The sequence below is a fragment of the Pelophylax lessonae genome, assembly GCF_965119305.1.
Source record: "Pelophylax lessonae genome assembly, chromosome: 7".
In the NCBI taxonomy this organism is placed as follows: domain Eukaryota; kingdom Metazoa; phylum Chordata; class Amphibia; order Anura; family Ranidae; genus Pelophylax; species Pelophylax lessonae.
The window spans coordinates 109,022,912-109,042,847 of record NC_138774.1 but is presented as its reverse complement, the minus strand read 5'-3'; the positions used below and the strand labels follow the sequence as shown (position 1 = coordinate 109,042,847).

The window sequence follows — 19,936 nt, the reverse complement described above, 5'->3', positions numbered from 1 at the left end:
CCTGGGACTGCCCTTAAGTGTAGCCAGACTTTTTTTTCTGCCTAGTGTCCTACTCCTGTAGGGGGCAGTATAACCCAATGTTAAGAAGATCAGGCGCTGTGTCCTTCAATGAACGAAAGAGAAAATCCGTTTATAAACGATCAAACCAAACTTAAGGTAATTACCTGGAGCTTTTTTGATGCTATCAGAGCTTGATAAGATTTAGAACATAAAAAGTGCAGTAAAACAAAGCAAAGAAATTCCAAATAAACTTGACGTTGATGTAAGCCCATCAGAGTCCCCAATCAAAAGTCCCCTCTTGCATCAGAGCGCTGGGTAAAATCTTGCAGCGCGCTAGACTTGGCCCACAGGCTGTATTTAGAGAACCCTGATATAAATGACAGGCAAAGGATAAAAAACACAGCTGAAACCGTAACTTATCTAAAAGAAAACCTAAATACATTGAGCAAAGGAATGAAGTCTTGAAAATTAATCATATTCTGTTTATTTTTTTTTTTTCCAAAAAAAAAATTTGAGTCTTTTTTTTTGCAATGCTTATACCTTTTGAATTTCAGTCCACAAAATATGCCAAAAATGAATAATCCTCCTTGTTATGTACATTCTCTTTGTGCCAAATAGAGTTTATATTACATCATAGTCCTCATCATCTTCATGTTTGCGCTTTAACGGATTCGATTCACTTGTTGCATTCTGTGATGGCACCATATTTGTAGTTATGAGGATGTTTTTTGATCCGATCAAGGAAGGGTTAATCAAGACATTCTGAACTGTTGGCGTTGTAGGAGTGGCTACAAAATAAAGAAAAATAAAGAAAAATTAATACCGCTTTACAAATACCCCAGAAACCCTGAACATTTGGCAGGGATGACTATACAGTCTTAACAAGCTGCAATGTATTCTGTATTACATTTCTATGCATTACTATATAGGACTTTTGACAGTATCACCATAAACATAAGTGACACCCAAAAATTACATCAGCAATTTGCAATAAATACCTTACCATAATGACATTTCTGGGTGTCTACTTTAACTTAATTAGGAACCAATAGCACACTTAAAATGGAATAAATGCCAATTTCTGCCAGCAGGAATTACTGCAGTGCACTCGTGGAAAAAAAAACGATTATTTTTGAAGCAAAACAAAAAAATGCAGAAACATACATGCAAAAAACTTAAATGCAGATTTCTTACTTAATTACTCCCTAGGGCAGCCCAAAAATTCTAGACACAGGTAAGCCAAGTATATGCCAGGAGGGTATGGGGGAATGAATGGGCAAAGCACAGGCTAGTGTTAAAAGACAAATACCAGGAATTTTTGTCTCCCATGAAATTCTGTGTGCAAAATTATTATTTAGAATATATAATATATATTTCTTTGTATAGAAATATTTCTTCCTGTAGAAATAAAATGTTTCTTATACTTGTCCAAGTGACCTGTGCGGTCAGCAAGTATAGAAAGTGAAAGTAACAAATGGAAATTTTCATTTTGAATAAGTGGTACTACAACCACTTGGATTCTGCAATTAGGATCCTGTCATTCAGCAGAAATAGTTTGCAGCCCCACCTAGCCTGCATAGTATGTTCTGTATAATTTATATAGTCAGTTATCTGCAGTAGAATTTACAGATATATTGCCACTCAAGTGCATTTTTTACAAGACGGGAGCAGCGGAGTGACTCAACTAAATAGGACACTGTCAAGGTGTTGAGGCCTTTTTCTTTCTTTTCAATGGTTTTTATAAAATTTTCAAGATAGGAACAAATAATCATAATATACAGGTACACCAGTTGAAATCCAAAACAATCACATTGAACAATGTATACCCGGCTCAGCCATCAGACAGCGCCACCATGTTACCTAGGATAGAGCTTCCCACAGGCCAGCCCCCCAGCCAAAAGTTTCCGCGCAGAGCCAAGGAGGAGCCCACCCCAGACCACCCCTAACGGGAACAACACTGTGGTCCAGTGCGGGCCCCCCCCAGCCCCCCACGGAGGCCTGGCGCCAACCCCCGGGGCTCCCACCCACTGCCCCGCTTAGCGAATGGGCATTGAATGTGGTAGCCACAGCTATAGCTGATAGCATTTCAACCCTTGTACAGTTGAGAAACATAGATCCTTAAATACAAAAGACTATCAACTGGACAGTCTGAAATATTAGCCTCTCATTCAAGTAAATGTCATCATTCAAAAGTATAAGCATTATACAATAACAGAATACCCAGAGACAAGGCTGCCCCTATCCCGGGTATTTCAGTGACCAACAACACCACACCTGTTCAAATTGTAGACTCCGTCCATTAACATTAGCAAAGAATTTTTCATATGAGTAATGGGAGCGAACTCGATTAATCACCTCCAGTGACATAGGCTTAGCATCCGACCTCCAAGCCGCAGTAATAGTCAACCTGGCTGCAGTGAGAATATGGGTAACTATAGTGCGGTGGTGGGAAGGAATCTTATGGATGCCTAGGTTCAAAATAGCCAAAGCCGGGGACATAGGCATCAGCTCTCCGGTCACTGACCTAAGCAGAGCAAACACCGCCGCCCAATAGCCCGTGAGGCTCCGACATTGCCAAGGAAGATGAAACAGCGATCCCTGACCTCCACACCCCCTCCAACAGGTAGGGGTTGCATCCCCAAACATCCTGCTCAGGCGCACCGGGGTCAAATAGCTACGGTGGTGGATTTTGAGAGCCACCTCCCAATGATTAGTACGAGTCAATGAATATCCGGAGTGAGTGGCTCGCCGCCATTCGCGCTCCGTATATTCCTCCCTGACGTGCATATTCTATCTACACACACTTTTTAAAAAAAATTAAACTTGAAAACACAGCTCTCAATGGAGAAAAATATCATGCTGGATATGTATACTGATATGAACTGGATAATGTGTTAAGAACGAAAGGAGGACACATCGTTTGATGGAAATGAAAATGATCAACATATAGACGTCTGAATGCAAGACACACTGAAAGTCAAAGCGAAAAAATCATGTAGAAGGCTAGTCCATTTTGTGGAAATTTAATTGCAGCAACTCAAAATGGTACTCCGTAGTTTGTATGGCCCCTACATACTTGTATGCATGTCTGACAACGTCATCGTCCTGGGGTATTTCCTCAAGATCTGGACCAGGGCATCACTGAGCTCCTGAACAAACCGAGGTGCAACCTGGTGGCGTCCGATGGCCCAAAACATATTGTCCCAGAGGTGTTTTATTGGATTTAGGTCAGGCAAGCATGGGGCCCATTCAATGGTATTAATTCCTTCATCCTCCAGGAACTGGCTGCATGCTCTCGCCAGATGAGGCTGGGCATGGTCATGCACCAGGAGGAACCCAGGACCCACTGAACAAGCGTAAGGTCTGACAATGGGTCCAAGAATTTCATTCCGATACCGAATGGCAGTCAGGGTGCCTTTGTCTATCCTGTAGAGGTCTATGCGTCCCTCCATGGATATGCCTCCCCAGACCATCACCAAACCGGTCACGCTGAATGAGGTTACAGGCAGCATAAAGCTCTCAACACCCTTTTAGGTCTGTCACATGTGCTGAGGGTGAATCTGCTCTCATCTGTGGAAATCACACCACGCCAGTGGCGGACCTGCCAATTCTGAAGTTCAATGGCAAATGCCAATGAAGCTCCACAGTGCCAGGCAGTGAGCACAGGGCCCACTAGAGGATGTTGGGTCCTCAGGCCACCCTCATGAAGTCTGTATCTGATTGTTTGCTCAGAAACATTCACATCAGTAGCCTGCTGGAGGTAAATTTTGTAGGGGTCTGGCAGTGCTCATCCGGTTCCTCCTTGCACAAAGGAGCAGATACCGGTCCTGCTGATGTCTTAAGGACCTTCTACAACCCTGTCCAGCTCTCCTAGAGTAACTGCCTGTCCCTCCATGCTCTTGAGACTATGCTGGGAGAAACATCAAACCTTCTGGCAATGGCACGTATTGATGTGCCATCCTGGGGGAGTTTGACTGCCTGTGCAACCTCTATAGAGTCCAGGTATCGCCTCATGCTACCAGTAGCGACACTGACCCTAGCCAAATGCAAAACTAGTGAAAAACAGTCAGAAAAGAGGCATAGGGGAAAAAAAATGTCAGTGGCCTTTAGCTGTAAAATCATGCCCGTTTTGGAAGTTGCCTCATTGTTGCCCATCTAGTCCACCGGTTAATTTCTTTAACACCAAAGCAGCTGAAACTGATTAACCCCTTCTGCTACTTAACGGACAAGATCAATATCCCAGGAGTTTACTTAACGCTATACTCTGATTAAAATAGTGAGAAAAAAAAAAATATATATATATATATATATATATATACACACACACACACACACACACACACACACACACACACACACACACACACAGTGCATTGCGAAAGTAGGAGTTCCTCTGATCTAGTCATCTATGAAAAACAATTTTGCCCTTGTTTTTTGCCCTTGTCAAAATCTCTCAAATCCTTGTACTCGCCCGTTTTTTTCTGCTTTGAACACCTCAACTTCAGGGACAACATGTTCACTTGCTTTCTAATATACAGTGCCTTGCAAAAGTATTTGGCCCCCTTGAACTTTGCGACCTTTTGGCACATTTCAGGCTTCAAATATAAACATATAAAACTGTAATTTTTTGTGAAGAATCAACAAGTGGGACACAATCATTAAGTGGAACGAAATTTATTGGATATTTCAAACTTTGTTAACAAATAAAAAACTGAAAAATTGGGCGTGCAAAATTATTCAGCACCTTTACTTTCAGTGCAGCAAACTCTCTCCAGTAGTTCAGTGAGGATCTCTGAATGATCCAATGTTGACCTACATGACTAATGATGATAAATAGAATCCACCTGTGTGTAATCAAGTCTCCGTATAAATGCACCTGCACTGTGATAGTCTCAGAGGTCCGTTTAAAGCGCAGAGAGCATCATGAAGAATAAGGAACACACCAGGCAGGTCCGAGATACTGTTGTGGAGAAGTTTAAAGCCCGATTTGGATACAAAAAGATTTCCCAAGCTTTAAACATCCCAAGGAGCACTGTGCAAGCGATAATATTGAACCGGGAGTATCAGACCACTGCAAATCTACGAAGACCTGGCCTTCCCTCTAAACTTTCAGCTCATACAAGGAGAAGACTGATCAGAGATGCAGCCAAGAGGCCCATGATCACTCTGGATGAACTGCAGAGATCTACAGCTGAGGTGGGAGACTCTGTCCATAGGACAACAATCAGTTGTATACTGCACAAATCTGGCCTTTATGGAAGAGTGGCAAGAAGAAAGCCATTTCTTAAAGATATCCATAAAAAGTGTAGTTTAGTTTGCCACAAGCCACCTGGGAGACACACCAAACATGTGGAAGAAGGTGCTCTGGTCAGATAAAACCAAAATCGAACTTTTTGGCAACAATGCAAAACGTTATGTTTGGCATAAAAGCAACACAGCTCATCACCCTGAACACACCATCCCCACTGTCAAACACGGTGGTGGCAGCATCATGGTTTGGGCCTGCTTTTCTTCAGCAGGGACAGGGAAGATGGTTAAAATTGATGGGAAGATGGATGGAGCCAAATACAGGACCATTCTGGAAGAAAACCTGATGGAGTCTGCAAAAGACCTGAGACTGGGACGGAGATTTGTCTTCCAACAAGACAATGATCCAAAACATAAAGCAAAATCTACAATGGAATGGTTCACAAATAAACATATCCAGGTGTTAGAATGGCCAAGTCAAAGTCCAGACCTGAATCCAATTGAGAATCTGTGGAAAGAACTGAAAACTGCTGTTCACAAACGCTCTCCATCCAACCTCACTGAGCTCAAGCGGTTTTGCAAGGAGGAATTGGCAAAAATTTCAGTCTCTCGATGTGCAAAACTGATCGAGACATACCCCAAGCGACTTACAGCTGTAATCGCAGCAAAAGGTGGCGCTACAAAGTATTAACTTAAGGGGGCTGAATAATTTTGCACGCCCAATTTTACAGTTTTTTATTTGTTAAAAAAGTTTGAAATATCCAATAAATTTCGTTCCACTTCATGATTGTGTCCCACTTGTTGATTCTTCAAAAAAATTACAGTTTTATATCTTTATGTTTGAAGCCTGAAATGTGGCAAAAGGTCGAAAAGTTCAAGGGGGCCGAATACTTTCGCAAAGCACTGTATCCCACTCCACAGTCAGAAGTGGTCATAATGTTATGGCTGATTGGGGTGTGTGTTTTCACACAAGATTCATACAAATTTTACTCAGGATTCACACATTTTTCTAAATAAATCTAATTAGAAAAATGTGCAAACCTTTGATGAAAGTAGTTTGAATCTTGTGTGAAAACATACAGAAATAGACCCCTTATTGAACATGCCTAATTCTTTTTGGCGTCTATGTCAAGTTAATTCGGCGTTCAGTAATTTCCCACAGAGTCATTATTAAATCTAGCTGCTTGGAAGTCTAAGCCTTCGGACTCTGGTTTGTGAGTCTATTAAATTCTTTAGGATAATCTTGTAATGTAGTTTGGTTCTACCCCATCTTCACAGCAAGCGCTGTCTGAATTTAATTTAACTTTATATTTGCTTTTGCTCCGTTTTCTATGTACTTTAAATAAGCCACAGTGATTGTGGCTACAACAGTCATGCATTTTTTATTTAAAGCAAATAAAAATGGCTTCAAGGTTAAAAAAAAAAAAAAGGTTTCTTTTGACTTACCGTAAAATCCATTTCTCTGATGTTCATTGACGGCCACAGCTCCTGATATTCATAACCACTGGGTTATACTGCCCCCTACAGGAGTAGAACACTAGGCAGAAAAAACTTCTGGCTACACCCATGGGCAGTTCCAGGGGGTATACTCCCTCTCTTCGCTATAGTCACTCAGTTTTGTTACAAGCAGTATCACAATTATAACTCCATAGAGAGGTGAGAGAGGTGCTGTGTCCATCAATGAACAGAGAAATGGGTTTTACAATAGGTAAAAAAAATAGAATTTTTGTAAGAACTTACCGTAAAATTATTTTCTGAGTCCTCTGACAGACGCAGCCTCTTCCAAGTTTCATCACTATTGGGTAATGGCGCCCTCTGCAGGAGCAGGCTAGGTAGTGAAACTTCATTAAAAAGCTTTAACTGGAGGCTGTCCCTCTCAACATTACCCTCAGACACTTAGAGCTTACTAATCAGTTTCGTAGCAAGAAGTACAGGAAGACAAACAACCCCAAAATAGAGGGGCAGGGGGCTGCGTCTGTCAGAGGACTCCGAAAATAATTTTACGGTAAAGTTCTTACAAGAATTCTGATTTTCTCTCACGTCCTCTGACAGACGCAGCCTCTTCCAAGTTTCATCACTATTGGGATGTCCCAAAGCAGTGCAGGTGTGAGGGGTGGGAAAAGACGCAATCAACAGAACGGTAACGTGCCAACAAAGCCAGAACAAAATGTGGCCAACAGGGCAACAAAAAGCTCAACCAACAGGAGCTAACCCCAGAACAACAAATTCACCCCAAGAAGAGAAAACATGCGTCGTCAACAAATCACATCGCTCAAAACTTTGCGGCCAAAAGGAAACATTCATACATGGCATCACGTCAATCTTGTAGAATATGGTAAAAGTGTGCACAGATGACCAGGTCGCTGCTTTACATACCTGAGCCACAGAAGCCCGATGGCAAAAAGCCCAAGAGGTACTCACGGCTCTAGTAGAATATGCCCTCACAGGGAAAGGAGGCACCTGACCCTTGAGTGAATAGGCCTGAACAATAGTCTGATCCATTTTGAAATGGCTGCAGCGGACACAGCCGAACCCTTCAGAGGTCCCTCAGGCGAACCCTTCAGAGGTCCCTCAGGCGAACCCTTCAGAGGTCCCTCAGGAAGGACAAACAGGGAAATAGACTTCCAAAAGGATTTCGTGGTCGACAGGCAAACCCTGATCGCCCGAACCACATCCAACGATCCAAGATATGAATTATGAATTATAAATCTGTCTTCACGGGAGGTTCCTTGATATTGTCTAAACTGTAGGGCCGCCCATGGCCACTGTGTTTATTGGTCAAGGACCTCTGGTGACACCCCCTGCGGGTCAGAGAAAAAGAGAGAAGCTGTTGAGTTTCTCAGTTCTCATTTTTAACATCAAGCAGTAACATCGCTCAAGGGAAGAACCGATCACACATGCTCACCTTCTGGAACTCTGATAATACAAGACATGGACTGCAAGTATTCTTATTTCTAATTCCTTATCTTAATTCTTCTAAATTGCTGAATTGTGTCCCTATTTCTTTGTAACCCATTTTTCTGAAAATATTTTTATTTGCACCAATTTAAACCTTTTTATAATTAAACCTTATTTTGAAAAAGTGTTCATTTTGTCTCTAAGCTCTAAAACGCAAGATAACAACGAACCGGTCTCCTGAAGAGCGCTGCTGTATAGAATAAATCTTCTGGACACTCCTGTCTGTGGTGACAGCGCGTGTTACAGATGATTATTCTAAAGTCATAATTGGCATTTCTAAAATTACGAGCGTCCTCTGGGCTTATAACGTAGAGGTGGTGGCAGAGAAAGGGTTAATGGTTAAATTAGCCTGGTGACAATCGCTCTCAGCCTGCTGGCATCTAGATTGTGGTCCCGCAAGCTGGACAATCTGTGTGCTGGGTGCAGCTGAGAGTGACATTGTTACGCAAGTACCGGAGGGTGTGAGATTGCCTGGTCTTTGGTCACGAGTTGAATGAGAAGGCCAGGGGTCTGATACCTGCCACCGTCACACTCTGCACCTTTCTGTTGACCCAAGACGCCAACAGATCCACCTCAGGTGTGCCCCACCAGAGAGACAGCTGATGAAACCCCTCCGGGTGAAGGGACCACTCCCCGTGGTCCGACGTCTGCCGACAGAGGTAATCCGCATGCTAATTTTCCACCCGGGGAAAGTGTACGGCGGAGAGGGCTGGAACGAACCGTTCTGCCCACCTTAGAATGCCGGCTACCTCCAGAGCCGCCAGGACACTTCTTGTGCCCCCTTGGTGATTGACATAAGCCATGGCCGTGGCATTGTCCGATAAAATATGCACTGGACAACCCTGAAGACGATCCGTCCAATGATCCAGACAGTCTGATCCCTCGAAGTTCTAAGACATTGATCTGGAGTCTGGAATTTTCCAGAGTCCAGATCCCCTGAGCCGAATGCTTGCCAAGGATGCCTCCTAACTGGACAGGCTGGCATCCGTGGTGACCAGCGTCCAATACAAGGGGAGGAAGGATTATCCCAGCTGAAGCGTCAGGGAATGAAGGCACCATATTAGAGACTGCTTCGTGCCCTGACTCAGCCCGATCAGATTGGCCAGAGACTGCGGAGTCTTGTCCAATTTGGTCAGAATTTCCCTATGCAGGGACCTCATATGGAGTTGTGCAAACAGAACCGCCTCGAAGATAGACACCATCAAGCCCAGCATCCGCATGCAAGTCTGGAGGGATGAACATTTGGTGGACAGCAGGAGGCGAATTGCAGCCTGCAATTTCTGGAATTTGTCCAGAGGAAGGAGCAGAGGGAGACTGCACGCAGAAGAAATCGTCCAAGTAGCCCAGTACTGTGATCCCCCATTGGCGTACCAAAGCTAGCCCTGGGGCTAAACACTTTTGTGAAGACCCAAGGAGCAAATGCGAGATTAAAGGGTGCTGCCACAAACCGATAATGCTCCTCTCCCGCAGCAACACTGGTGACTGCCACATATTGGAATTAGAAAGCATCCTGGATATCGATAGAGGAGAGTAAATCCCCGACGCTGGGGATGCCACCATCGCTCAAATGGACTCCATTCTGAACCCGCACAAAGCAGTTTAGCGCCTTGAGATCCAGGATTGGGCGCACTTTGCCTTCCTTCCTGGGAACTGTGAACAGGTTTGAATAAAAACCCTGAAAACGTTCCGAGTTCGTTACTGGAACAATCACCCCTTGAAGGAACAGGTTTTGTACCACCCCAAACAGGCCCTGTAAGCGTTCTGGGGACAGGAGCAAGTTGGAAGGAATAAACGTTGCCGGGGTACGAGAGCGAAACTCGATCTTGTAGCCAAACTGAATGACTTTGTGGACCCACTGGTCCTGCACCCGGGAAGTCCATGGGTCCGGAAACCAGCAAAGAAGTGCCCCCCAACCCCGATACGGGCAAGGGAGCCTTGTCCACGGGTTTGGAGAAACCGGATCTCGGCTTGGTAGACCAGGTTTGCTTGGATCCTCCAGAAGAGGCCCTGAAAGGCTTTGAGCCCTTGTCAGTCGACCCTGAGGGACAAATAAACTTTTTATGAGCTGAGAAGGAAGGCCCACGTCTACGACGAGGTTCCTTGCCCATAGTAGCCTACAGAAGAAAAGTACTCCTCCCCCCATGAGACTTAATGTCATCCAGGGTAGCTTCAAAAACAGGCGATCTTGAAAAGGAAAATCAGTCAAGGCCTTTTTTTGAAGTCTGGCTACTCACCATAGCAGGAACCAGGTGGGCACCGCTCCAGACAGAACCCCTCTCCATCTAAATGGGGGGCTATCGGCCAGGAGGAACGCTGCAACTCGGGCCGGGACCCAGTCGTATGCGACCTCGAGAGGAATTTAACTTCCAGCCCACATCCAGTGGGGCTATGTCGCAGATGACCTAAACGCGGAGCTGAGGTCTGCGCACACTCGCTGGCCAGAATGGGGTGACCACTGGATCTAGATTGTAGATCTCACAGGAAAAAATCCAGGAAGAAAAAAAAATTTCTATCTAAAACATTTTGCCAAGACCAAAAAATCCCAGCAAGCAAATAGGTCCTTACTCCTGACTAGGCAGAAAACTGAGTGGCTATAGCAGAGAAAGGTAGTATACCCCTTGGGACTGCCCATGGGTGTAGCCAGAATTATTTTCTGCCTAGTGTCCTACTCCTGTAGGGGGGGGGGGGGGGGGGGAGTATAACCCAACGGTTATGAATATCAGGAGCTGTGTCCGTCAATGAATGGAAGAGAAAAGCCTTTTTATAAGCAAAGCAGGAATTTCACTTTCACATGAATAGATTAACGATCACTATGAAAAGAAGTGGGAGAGATTTACTAACCTGTTTTCACGGTTGTCTGTGAAGTGGGGATCTGAACTGTAAACCGCTGACCTGCCAAAGACACTGGTGTCCCCCCAACCTTGGAAACAGACACAGTTTGGGCTGTAGGGGTCCCTGAAACAAAATTCAATGTAAAATATTAAACAGAAAATGCTCATTGAGAAATCATATTTTGAGGGTTAATTAAACTGGCAATGCACAAAATGGAACGTATAGTGTTTTTATATATTTTTTCTTTACTCACATATTCAGTCAATCCAGAAAGTATTCACAGCGCTTCACTTTTTCCACATTTTGTTATGTTACAGCTTTATTCCAAAATAGATTAAATTATTTTCCTCAAAGTTCTACAAACAATACCCCATAATGACAATGTGAAAGAAGTTTGTTTAAAATCTTTGCAAATTTATTAAAAAATTAAAAATTAAAATCCCATGTACATAATTATTCACAGCCTTTGCCCAATACTTTGTTAAAACACCTTTGGCACCAAATACAGCCTCAAGTCTTTTTGAGTATGATGCTACAAGCTTCACACATCTATTTTTGGGCAGTTTCTCCCATTCTTCTTTGCAGGACCTCTCAAGCTCCATCAGATTGGATAGGGAACATCGGTGCACAGCCATTTCCAGATCTCTCCAGAGATATTTAGTCGGGTTCAAGTGTGGGCTCTGGCAGGAACATTCAGGGACATTTACAGGTTGTTCTTCTGGAAGGTTCTCCTCTCTCCTTAGAGAAAAGCTCTGTCAGAGTGGGTTCTTTGTCACCTCCCTGACTAAGGCCCTTCTCTCCCGATTGCTCAGTTTGGCAGGGCGGCCACCTCTAGCAAGAGTCCTGGTGGTTCCAAACTTCTCCCATTTAGGGGTGATGGAGGTCACTGTGCTCATTGGGACCTTCAATGCTGCAGAAATGTTTCTGTACCCTTCCCTAGATCTGTGCCGCCATACAATCCTGTCTTTGAGACCATTCCTTGGACTTCATGGCTTGGTTTGTGCTCTGACATGTACCATTAACTATGGGACCTTATATGGACAGGTGTGTGCCTTTCCAATTCATGTCCAATCAACTGAGATTACCACAGGGGGACTCCAATCAAGTTGTAGAAACATTTCAAGATGATCAGTGGAATCAGAGTGCACCTGAGCTCAATTTTGAGTGTCATGGCAAATGCTGTGAATACTTATGTACATGTGATTTTTTTGTTTTTTATTTTTAATAAATTTGAAGAAGGTTAAGAAAAATAATGAATGTAATCCATTTTGGAATAAGGCTGTAACAAAATGTGGAAAAAGTGAAGCACTGAATACTTTCTGTATTCACTGTATATATCTTTTTTTAAATTGTAAGTAAAACACACTTTTAAGCACAAGTATTTAATATTCATTACTTGCAAGCAGCAGATGGCGCTTGGAGCTACAGCTTTTTGCCAGGCCCATTTTACTGTAAATGCTTTAAGAAGCTTGCATTGTTAAATATAAACTAGAAGCAAATGACACTCACTCCTAATATACCCACATTTTTTTTTGTAGAAAATAAAAGATGTTGCAATGAGTAAATAGATACCCAACATGTCACGCTTTAAAATTGCATACGCTAATGGAATAGCAACAAACTGCGGTACTTAATCTGTATAGATAATATTTTACAGGCTACCGGTTTAGAGTTACAGAGGTGGTCTAGCACTAGAATTATTGCTCTCAATCTAACGTTTGCAGTAATACCTCAGGTGCGAACGTTTACATATGCGTGTGCGACTTGCTTATGCGCACAGAGGGATGGGGGCGCTTTTACTTTTTTTTTTTTACTTTTACACTGCCCCTTTATTTTTTTTTTTAATCACTTTTATTCCTATTACAAAGGAATGTAGACATACTTTGTAATGGAAAGAAGGATGACAGGTCCCCTTTATGAAGAGATCTGGGGTCAAAAAGACCCCAAATCTATTCTTTACTTTTAAAAGCAAAAGATTTTTTTTTTTTTGAAGCAAAAGATTGTTTACTTACCCCCTGGACCGGAAACTTCGGTCCTCCAAGGCTAAAGAGGCAATCAAAGCGTATCTACACTTTGATCACCTGTGTGGCCAGCAGGCAGCACAATTAACTGAAAAAACTTTTTCTTGAAGTGTATTGAGGGACAGAGGTAGCCTTAACCTTTGGTTTGTACTGCTTCTTACAATGGGATTGGACACGGGCAAACTTTTTGGTTAACTGGAGCCAGAAAAATCAAAAGCGATTTACTGGTTGGGGTGAAAGGCAGCTACTTTAGGCAAGGAAGTCCTGGGCCTAAACAGCACTTTGTCCCTATGCAAAACCAGAAAAGGTTTTTTGCAGGATAAGGCTGCCAGTTCAGACCCTCGCCTCACAGAAGTGATGGATACAGAGAAATCCACCTAATGGGTGAGTAGAGAGAGAAAGGTCTCAAAAAGGTTTGAACAGAGGTTCCTGAACTACAAAGAGAATCAGATCCCATGGAATACCAAGGCAATTATCAGGAGGGAGCGAAGGATAAGATTGCATGTAATTAATTAGGAATGAGAGGCCAATGGTTCTTGGAAACAGAATGCAAGGGGCAGAAACCTGGGCCATGCTGCTGAGAGTCAAATGCTGGTCCAGGCCCTGTTGTAAGAAGGAGGGAATCGTCTGGAAACTGGAAAAAGGTAAAGTTAAAATTTAAAATTGATTTGTCTCATGATAACAGAACCTTGCGAAGTAGAGGTCGGGAGTGAAATTGGGCATGGCCTAAACTTTTATGCAAAAGCAGACAGTCAGCGAATCGTGGACTGAAAAGTTTGAATCCAAGAGTGGAGAATCACTTTTTTATGTAAAAGAGAGACTCTAGCCTAACAGTGTAACAGGGGGTAATAATTGGGTCAGCACCTTGGTAAACCTCTGAGGTACAGGTGAAAGGCTGAAGAGCAGGGCTACAAACAGGTAGAGGCCCTACAGCAAAAATAAAGGAAATGCTGATACACTGAAAAGATAAGGGCATGCAGATACACTGGAAAGATTAAAAGGACATGCAGGTGCACATCTCTGATGTCTACAGAAGCCAGAAAGTCTCACTGGTGAAGAAAGGCAATGACAGACCTGGACTCTATGCTGAAGTTCTGGTCTCAAAAGAACACATTCAGAACTTTGAGATCAAACATGGGGCACAGATGTCCACTTTGGATTTACGCCCCAAAACTGTTCTCAGAGAGGAACTGATGTAATGACACTTTGTTCCACGACTCGATGGAGGTGTGCTAATCTGTGCAGCGAACCAGAAAGGCTAAATATGGGAAAACGAGAAGCCAAAATGGATCGAAATTCCAACTTGTATATCTGCAATATCACCCTCTGCAAAAGTTAAAAATCCCCACACTATGAAAAGTGAAGAAGCACCTTCATGTCTTTAAAAAAAAAAAAACACTGAAGCGGCGGAAGGGGGGTGGGCACCTCTCCCGCCACCCATAAAAGTAATCCCGCAGCGAATCCGCCACTGGGACCACTTATGTGAAAGAGGCCTACCGGGCACGTATAGAAATTTCAGCTGCCAAAGCACTGGTATTTAACGTCAAAGTACCAACGTAAATACGTGGTCCAGATGTGGTTAAACAAAGCATCCAGTGCATTCAGTCCCAAGAAACTTTGAATTCATTTTATAAATACGTGTCTTCTTTCTACTTTAAACATATTGCCAGTGGTGCCTTCAGTGACTACCGCCAATCACCATAATCCAGTGTAACTCCCTAGATCATATTGCTCTCTTATCGGTGTTCTCGTGGAAGACGTCGGTAAAGACAAAACTTGTTGGAACGTGGATGGGCGGAAACAGCAAGAGATGCAGCTGAATTGATGTGACAAGAAGGGATGTCAGGCTGGTGGTCGAGTATGGTGCCGAGTATACTGATTCAATGTACATACAGAGGTCATGTGAATTATGTCATATGCCAAGTTTCAAGAAATTGTCTGGTGAGCCTCATTTTATATGGAATAAAATATAGAATTTTGGAAGAATTTTTTTTTTCTTCTTCTTACGTGTCATGAGCCTTTTATCACAAAGAGCTGAGTTCAGAAGGGAATTTGTTGAGAAGCAAGAAATTGGCCTGAATGCTGTTCCAAAAGCGCTTTTGCCTGTTTGAAATATGAGAGGCAATATGATCTGGTGAGTTAAATTGGATTGGGATGACGGGTGGTAGTCACTGAAGGTACCTTTGGTGATTTATGTTTTATGTGGAAAGAAGACACAGGCGGGGACTTTGTGAATATAAAAGAACTTTCTTGGGACTGAATGCACTTGACTCATGTTTTTGTTTTGTTAAACATTTTTTTCACTTTGAGCAAAGTGGATTTTAAATTTTTTTTTTTCACATATATTTGTTATTTGTTTTTCACAGTGCTACTAATAATTTGAGCACTAGATTGTTCGATTCTTTTATGATATTTGATTAAAGAGGGGTTAAAGTAGCAGTGTGTTTTTTTAGGGGAGATTGTTTCATATTTTATTTTACTTTGAATATATTTCACAATTATAAGCGCAGAGAAGTAGATTATATATATATATATATATATATATATATATATATATATATATATATATATATATATATATATATATATATATATATATATATATTGTGGTTTACCTCCAGTATTTGCAGCTCTTGCTAGAACAGAATGCATGTTCTGTCTCAAAGATGGCAAGAGACGTGGTCTATAAGGACAACAGAAATCCTTTTGCTGACTCCATCTTCAGCTCAACACATCCACCAAAATTCTAACAGGAGCTATAAGCCAGGTAGCAGAAATGCATTGGGGTTGATTTACTAAAATTGGTGTATGCAAAATCTGGTGCAGCTGTGCATGGTAGACAATCAGCTTCTAACTTCAGCTTATTCAATTAAGCTTTGACAAAAAAATCCTGGAAGCCGATTGGTTTGCAGAGCTGCACCAGGTTTTACACTGTCCAGTTTTAGTAAATCAAACCCATTGCTTCAATTACTGCAAATATGATAAAAACATATCTCCTATCTCCTCTGTACCAAATGTAAAGCTCACTGGTGTTCAACAGCAGTACACATACATTTGGTATCAAAAACAGGTCTGAAATAAAAGCATAGATTTCAAACAAGATAAGGCCAAATTATATACAGAAAAATAATTCTGCCACTCTGTACATTAAACTTTTCCTAAAGTTTACCTCTCAAAGGCAGCAATATCATTATTAGTACTGGCCTCTTATATTTTATATCATATATATATCATATTTTTTAATTTTGTGTTTTTAGCTAATGCGTTTCCCATTGAAATCAATGGAAATGCATCTAAGCATGGCAACCTGTGCCAACAAACTGTTGTACTTTAGATTGTACATTAACATCGATACAAATTAGCTCATGTGTCAAGATGTGCCCTGACACACTTTACAAAGGACAATGCCATGCATTTTTAAGTGTTTCCAATGATCTCAATGAAACAATCACCAGTCAAAAATCTAACCAAGTGAAAGTAGTGTTTTTTGCCATAAAAGGTTGTTTTTCTGAAAAAGCAATGGAGTTTTCCCACTAGTTTCAAAGCAAATAATGTAGAGAGTTCTTTAATTAGGCCATGAGAGGCTTACCTAACGTTGGAGTGCTTGGCCTGCTTGTCACAGCTCCGACACTAAGTCTTGGCACTGTTATTCTACCTCCCGAAGTTGGGAGCTAGGAGAGGAAAACATGATAATGTTACAATTACAGGTGAGCAAGAAACTCACAATATCCTGGATACATAAAAAATATGTGACAAAAAAAATACAGTTACATTAAAACGTTTTTTTTCCAACCATGCTATTTGTACCATACTGTTCAAAATTTTGTACACAAACACAGGGGTTTGCTATTCTGTCCACCAACTGCTCAATTTTCCATTACAGATACTTAATGCTTAATCAAGCAATAACAATTCCTTTGCCAAGTTTAGCCAGAGGGCCCCAGGAAACATTCAGGCTCGGTTCACACTTGGGTGGCCTCAAAGTCGCATGACTCTGAAGCCGCCCCATACTGCGTGATTTCAGCGCAGCTTGCAAACGACTTCTTTAACAGAAGTCAATGCAAGCTGCTCCGAAGTCGCCCCCCAGTAGTGCAGGAACCTTTTTCTAAGTCGGAGTGACTTGAGTCACTCTGATTAGAACGGTTCCATTGCACTGAATGGATTGCGACTTGTCAGGCGACTTAGCTGCCCCAGTATAAACCAAGCCCTATGTACAAGTTGTTGGAAAAAAAATATTTCCACTCACAAATCAACACTATGCAAAATGATAATAATCAGCACTGCCAGCTGCTTTTACACAGCTTTCCTAAAAACTGCACAAGTGACATACCTTTTTGTGTATTGTTTTAAGTCGATAGTTTGGTGCTGTCAGACAGTATCTGTCCGGAGGCAGTCTGGGCCCTGCGTAAGGTTTTATTAAGGGAAGTGGTGTCTGGTTCTTCTGTCTTGCAATATCTAGTAAAAACTATGAAATAAAAAGTAGGTAAAATGTACATAAAAGTATAAATTAGCACACAAATTATAGATCAAAAAATGCAATAGAAAATAAAATTGGCAGTATAATTGATTGCACTATTTAAACTAAATAAATATTTTCACCAAAGAGCTTAAAAGTATATGCAAACCCAGGCATTAAAATCTCATAAGTTAACATGTTAAAGAGATTTTAAAAAGCCATGATCAAGATTTTTTAAATCTAGAGCTTTCATTAAGCTGCTGATTCTGCCATGAAGGTCCTTGCACAGGTACTTCCTATTATAAGGGTGACAACGCTCTGTACCTGTCTCCTAAGCATTCACCTGCTTTGCCACCCTTAACATGTTCACCTTCTAGAGCAGGGATCTCCAAACTACGGCCCTCCAGCTGTTGCGGAACTACACGTCCCATGAGGCATTGTAAAACTGACATTCACAGACATGACTAGGCATGATTGGAATTGTAGTTCCTGAACAACTGGGAGGGCCATAGTTTGGAGACCCCTGTTCCAGAGAGTAGAAGTGCACAGGCATGTTCCACTTATTAGAAAACCTGCTGTGAGAAGTTATGTGAAGCAGGTGCTCAGGTGCATGTAGACAGTAAGTGACTGCAAAGAAGCTGCAGGAGATCAACAATGCAGATGTGCAATTACATCGTATAGGGAGGAGGTGCAGGGGAGTTTTGGCATATAATGTTGAGTTTAAGGCACAGCAGGATGGGTAATGACATGCACTACAGCGGGGTCAGCAACCTGTTGATCGCGGGTAGGCAACAGATAGATTGCGTCATTAATTGCTGTCCCCCGCAACGTGGACAGGAGCAGCAGGGCTATTTACAGAAACCAATCCCCTTTCCTCCTGCTGTTGCCAGAAGAAAGGGGATTGGTTTCAGTAAATGACACCTCTGCCTTTGCTTCTCCTGTCCAGGTTCCCCCTCTTTCTGCTGCCTGGGCCCCCTGTACACTCCCTACCCCCCAAACTCCTAAAGCAGCACTGCCGGCATCCCCTTCTCTCCTCTTCCACCAGCAGCTGCAAGGAATCTTGAGGATGAAGAGCGTAGAAAGGGGTTGGTAAATGTAATTTACAGACCCCCTTCCTTTTCTAAATGAACATATGGAGTTATCGTTACCAATTACTCACTGTGTTCATAACTGAATTTTTGGCACTTTTCCACTGCAAGTACCGGCTCGGCTCCACTCAGCCCTGCTTGGCCCCGTTTGGTTTTCCACTGCATGGTACCGCATGGTACGGTGTTGGAACGGTTCGATACGGTTTGCTTTTCCACTAAAGTAAAGTGGGTGGGATAACAACAATTCTCTGACCAATCAGTGGCTAGTAGTGAAAAACAGTCAAGGCTGCATGCAAAGGATTGTGGGATATGGTACCGGTACGGCCCTCTTGGAACCACAACTGAGGTGGTACTGTTTAAGTGAGCCATACCGTTCGGTTCCATGTAGTGGAAAAGCGCCGCCGTATTGTACCGAACCGGTCCAACACCGTACCATGCGGTACCATGCAGTGGAGAAGCTCAAAAGCGAGCCGAACCGTTCAGTTCCATGCAGTGGAAAAGCGCCAATAGTAAACTTAGTACTATGCTTCAGTTTGTGAATGAACAGGAAGACTGTGCAGAGCTCTTCCTGTTCATTCTGTGAAGCTAAAGCTGCAGAGATGGAGGTTGAGGACTGTGTCCCCAATCTCCTTTCTCCATCTCAAAAGTGAGACATCAGGGTCTGTTGAGAAGCCTGATATTTCACCAAAGCCCCCCAATAGGGCTGTAAAAAAATAAATAAATGATATACAAATAAAAAATAATACAAACAATAAAAAACTACTAACACTGTCCACTGCCCTACTGACACAGTCCACACACCATCCACTACCCTACAGACACTGTCCACTATTCTAGTTATGGACACTTTCCACTTTTAAGATATGCTACGTTTATATTTTTACAGTGACATCATCCTGTATTTTTCTACAATTCCCTTACTATATAGTTAGGCCATGCAGGTTAAATTAAAAAAGAAAAAAAAAAAAAAAAAAGAGGCGCCGAACCCCAGTGATCTTTAAGCTCGTTCAGGTAGATCTCAAACTTTCAAAGGTTGCCTACCTCTGCGCTACAGAGTATAGGGAGGAGAAATAGGGCTATGAAGTGTGTGAGGAGACGATCTAGGACAGGGATTCCCAAACTACGGCCTCCAGCTGTTGCAGAACTACACATCCCATGAGGCATTGACATTCACATACATGACTAGGCATGATGGGAATTGAAGTTCCTGAACAACTGGAGGGCCGTAGTTTGGGAATCCTTGATCTAGGACATGTACTTTCTAGTGTGAGGAGCGGGGCTGTACACTGTACAGTATGAGAAGAGCTATCATATGCATTGTATAGTGTGAGGAA

General features: G+C 42.5%; 1 protein-coding gene across 1 annotated transcript in view; it reads right to left on the bottom strand.

Annotated features, from left to right (window-relative positions):
• Positions 1–507: 507 nt before the first annotated feature.
• LOC309560102 (transcription initiation factor TFIID subunit 9-like) overlaps positions 508–19,936 on the bottom strand; it is a 31,963-nt gene continuing 12,534 nt past the window's right edge. The window contains exons 4-7 of the mRNA XM_082263633.1: positions 17,389–17,523; positions 16,648–16,729; positions 11,047–11,160; positions 508–788 (exon numbers count right to left, since the gene is read on the bottom strand). Coding sequence (XP_082119759.1) covers positions 622–788; positions 11,047–11,160; positions 16,648–16,729; positions 17,389–17,523 — 498 coding nt within the window. The 3' untranslated portion in view covers positions 508–621. The remainder of the gene's footprint in view (positions 789–11,046; positions 11,161–16,647; positions 16,730–17,388; positions 17,524–19,936) is intronic.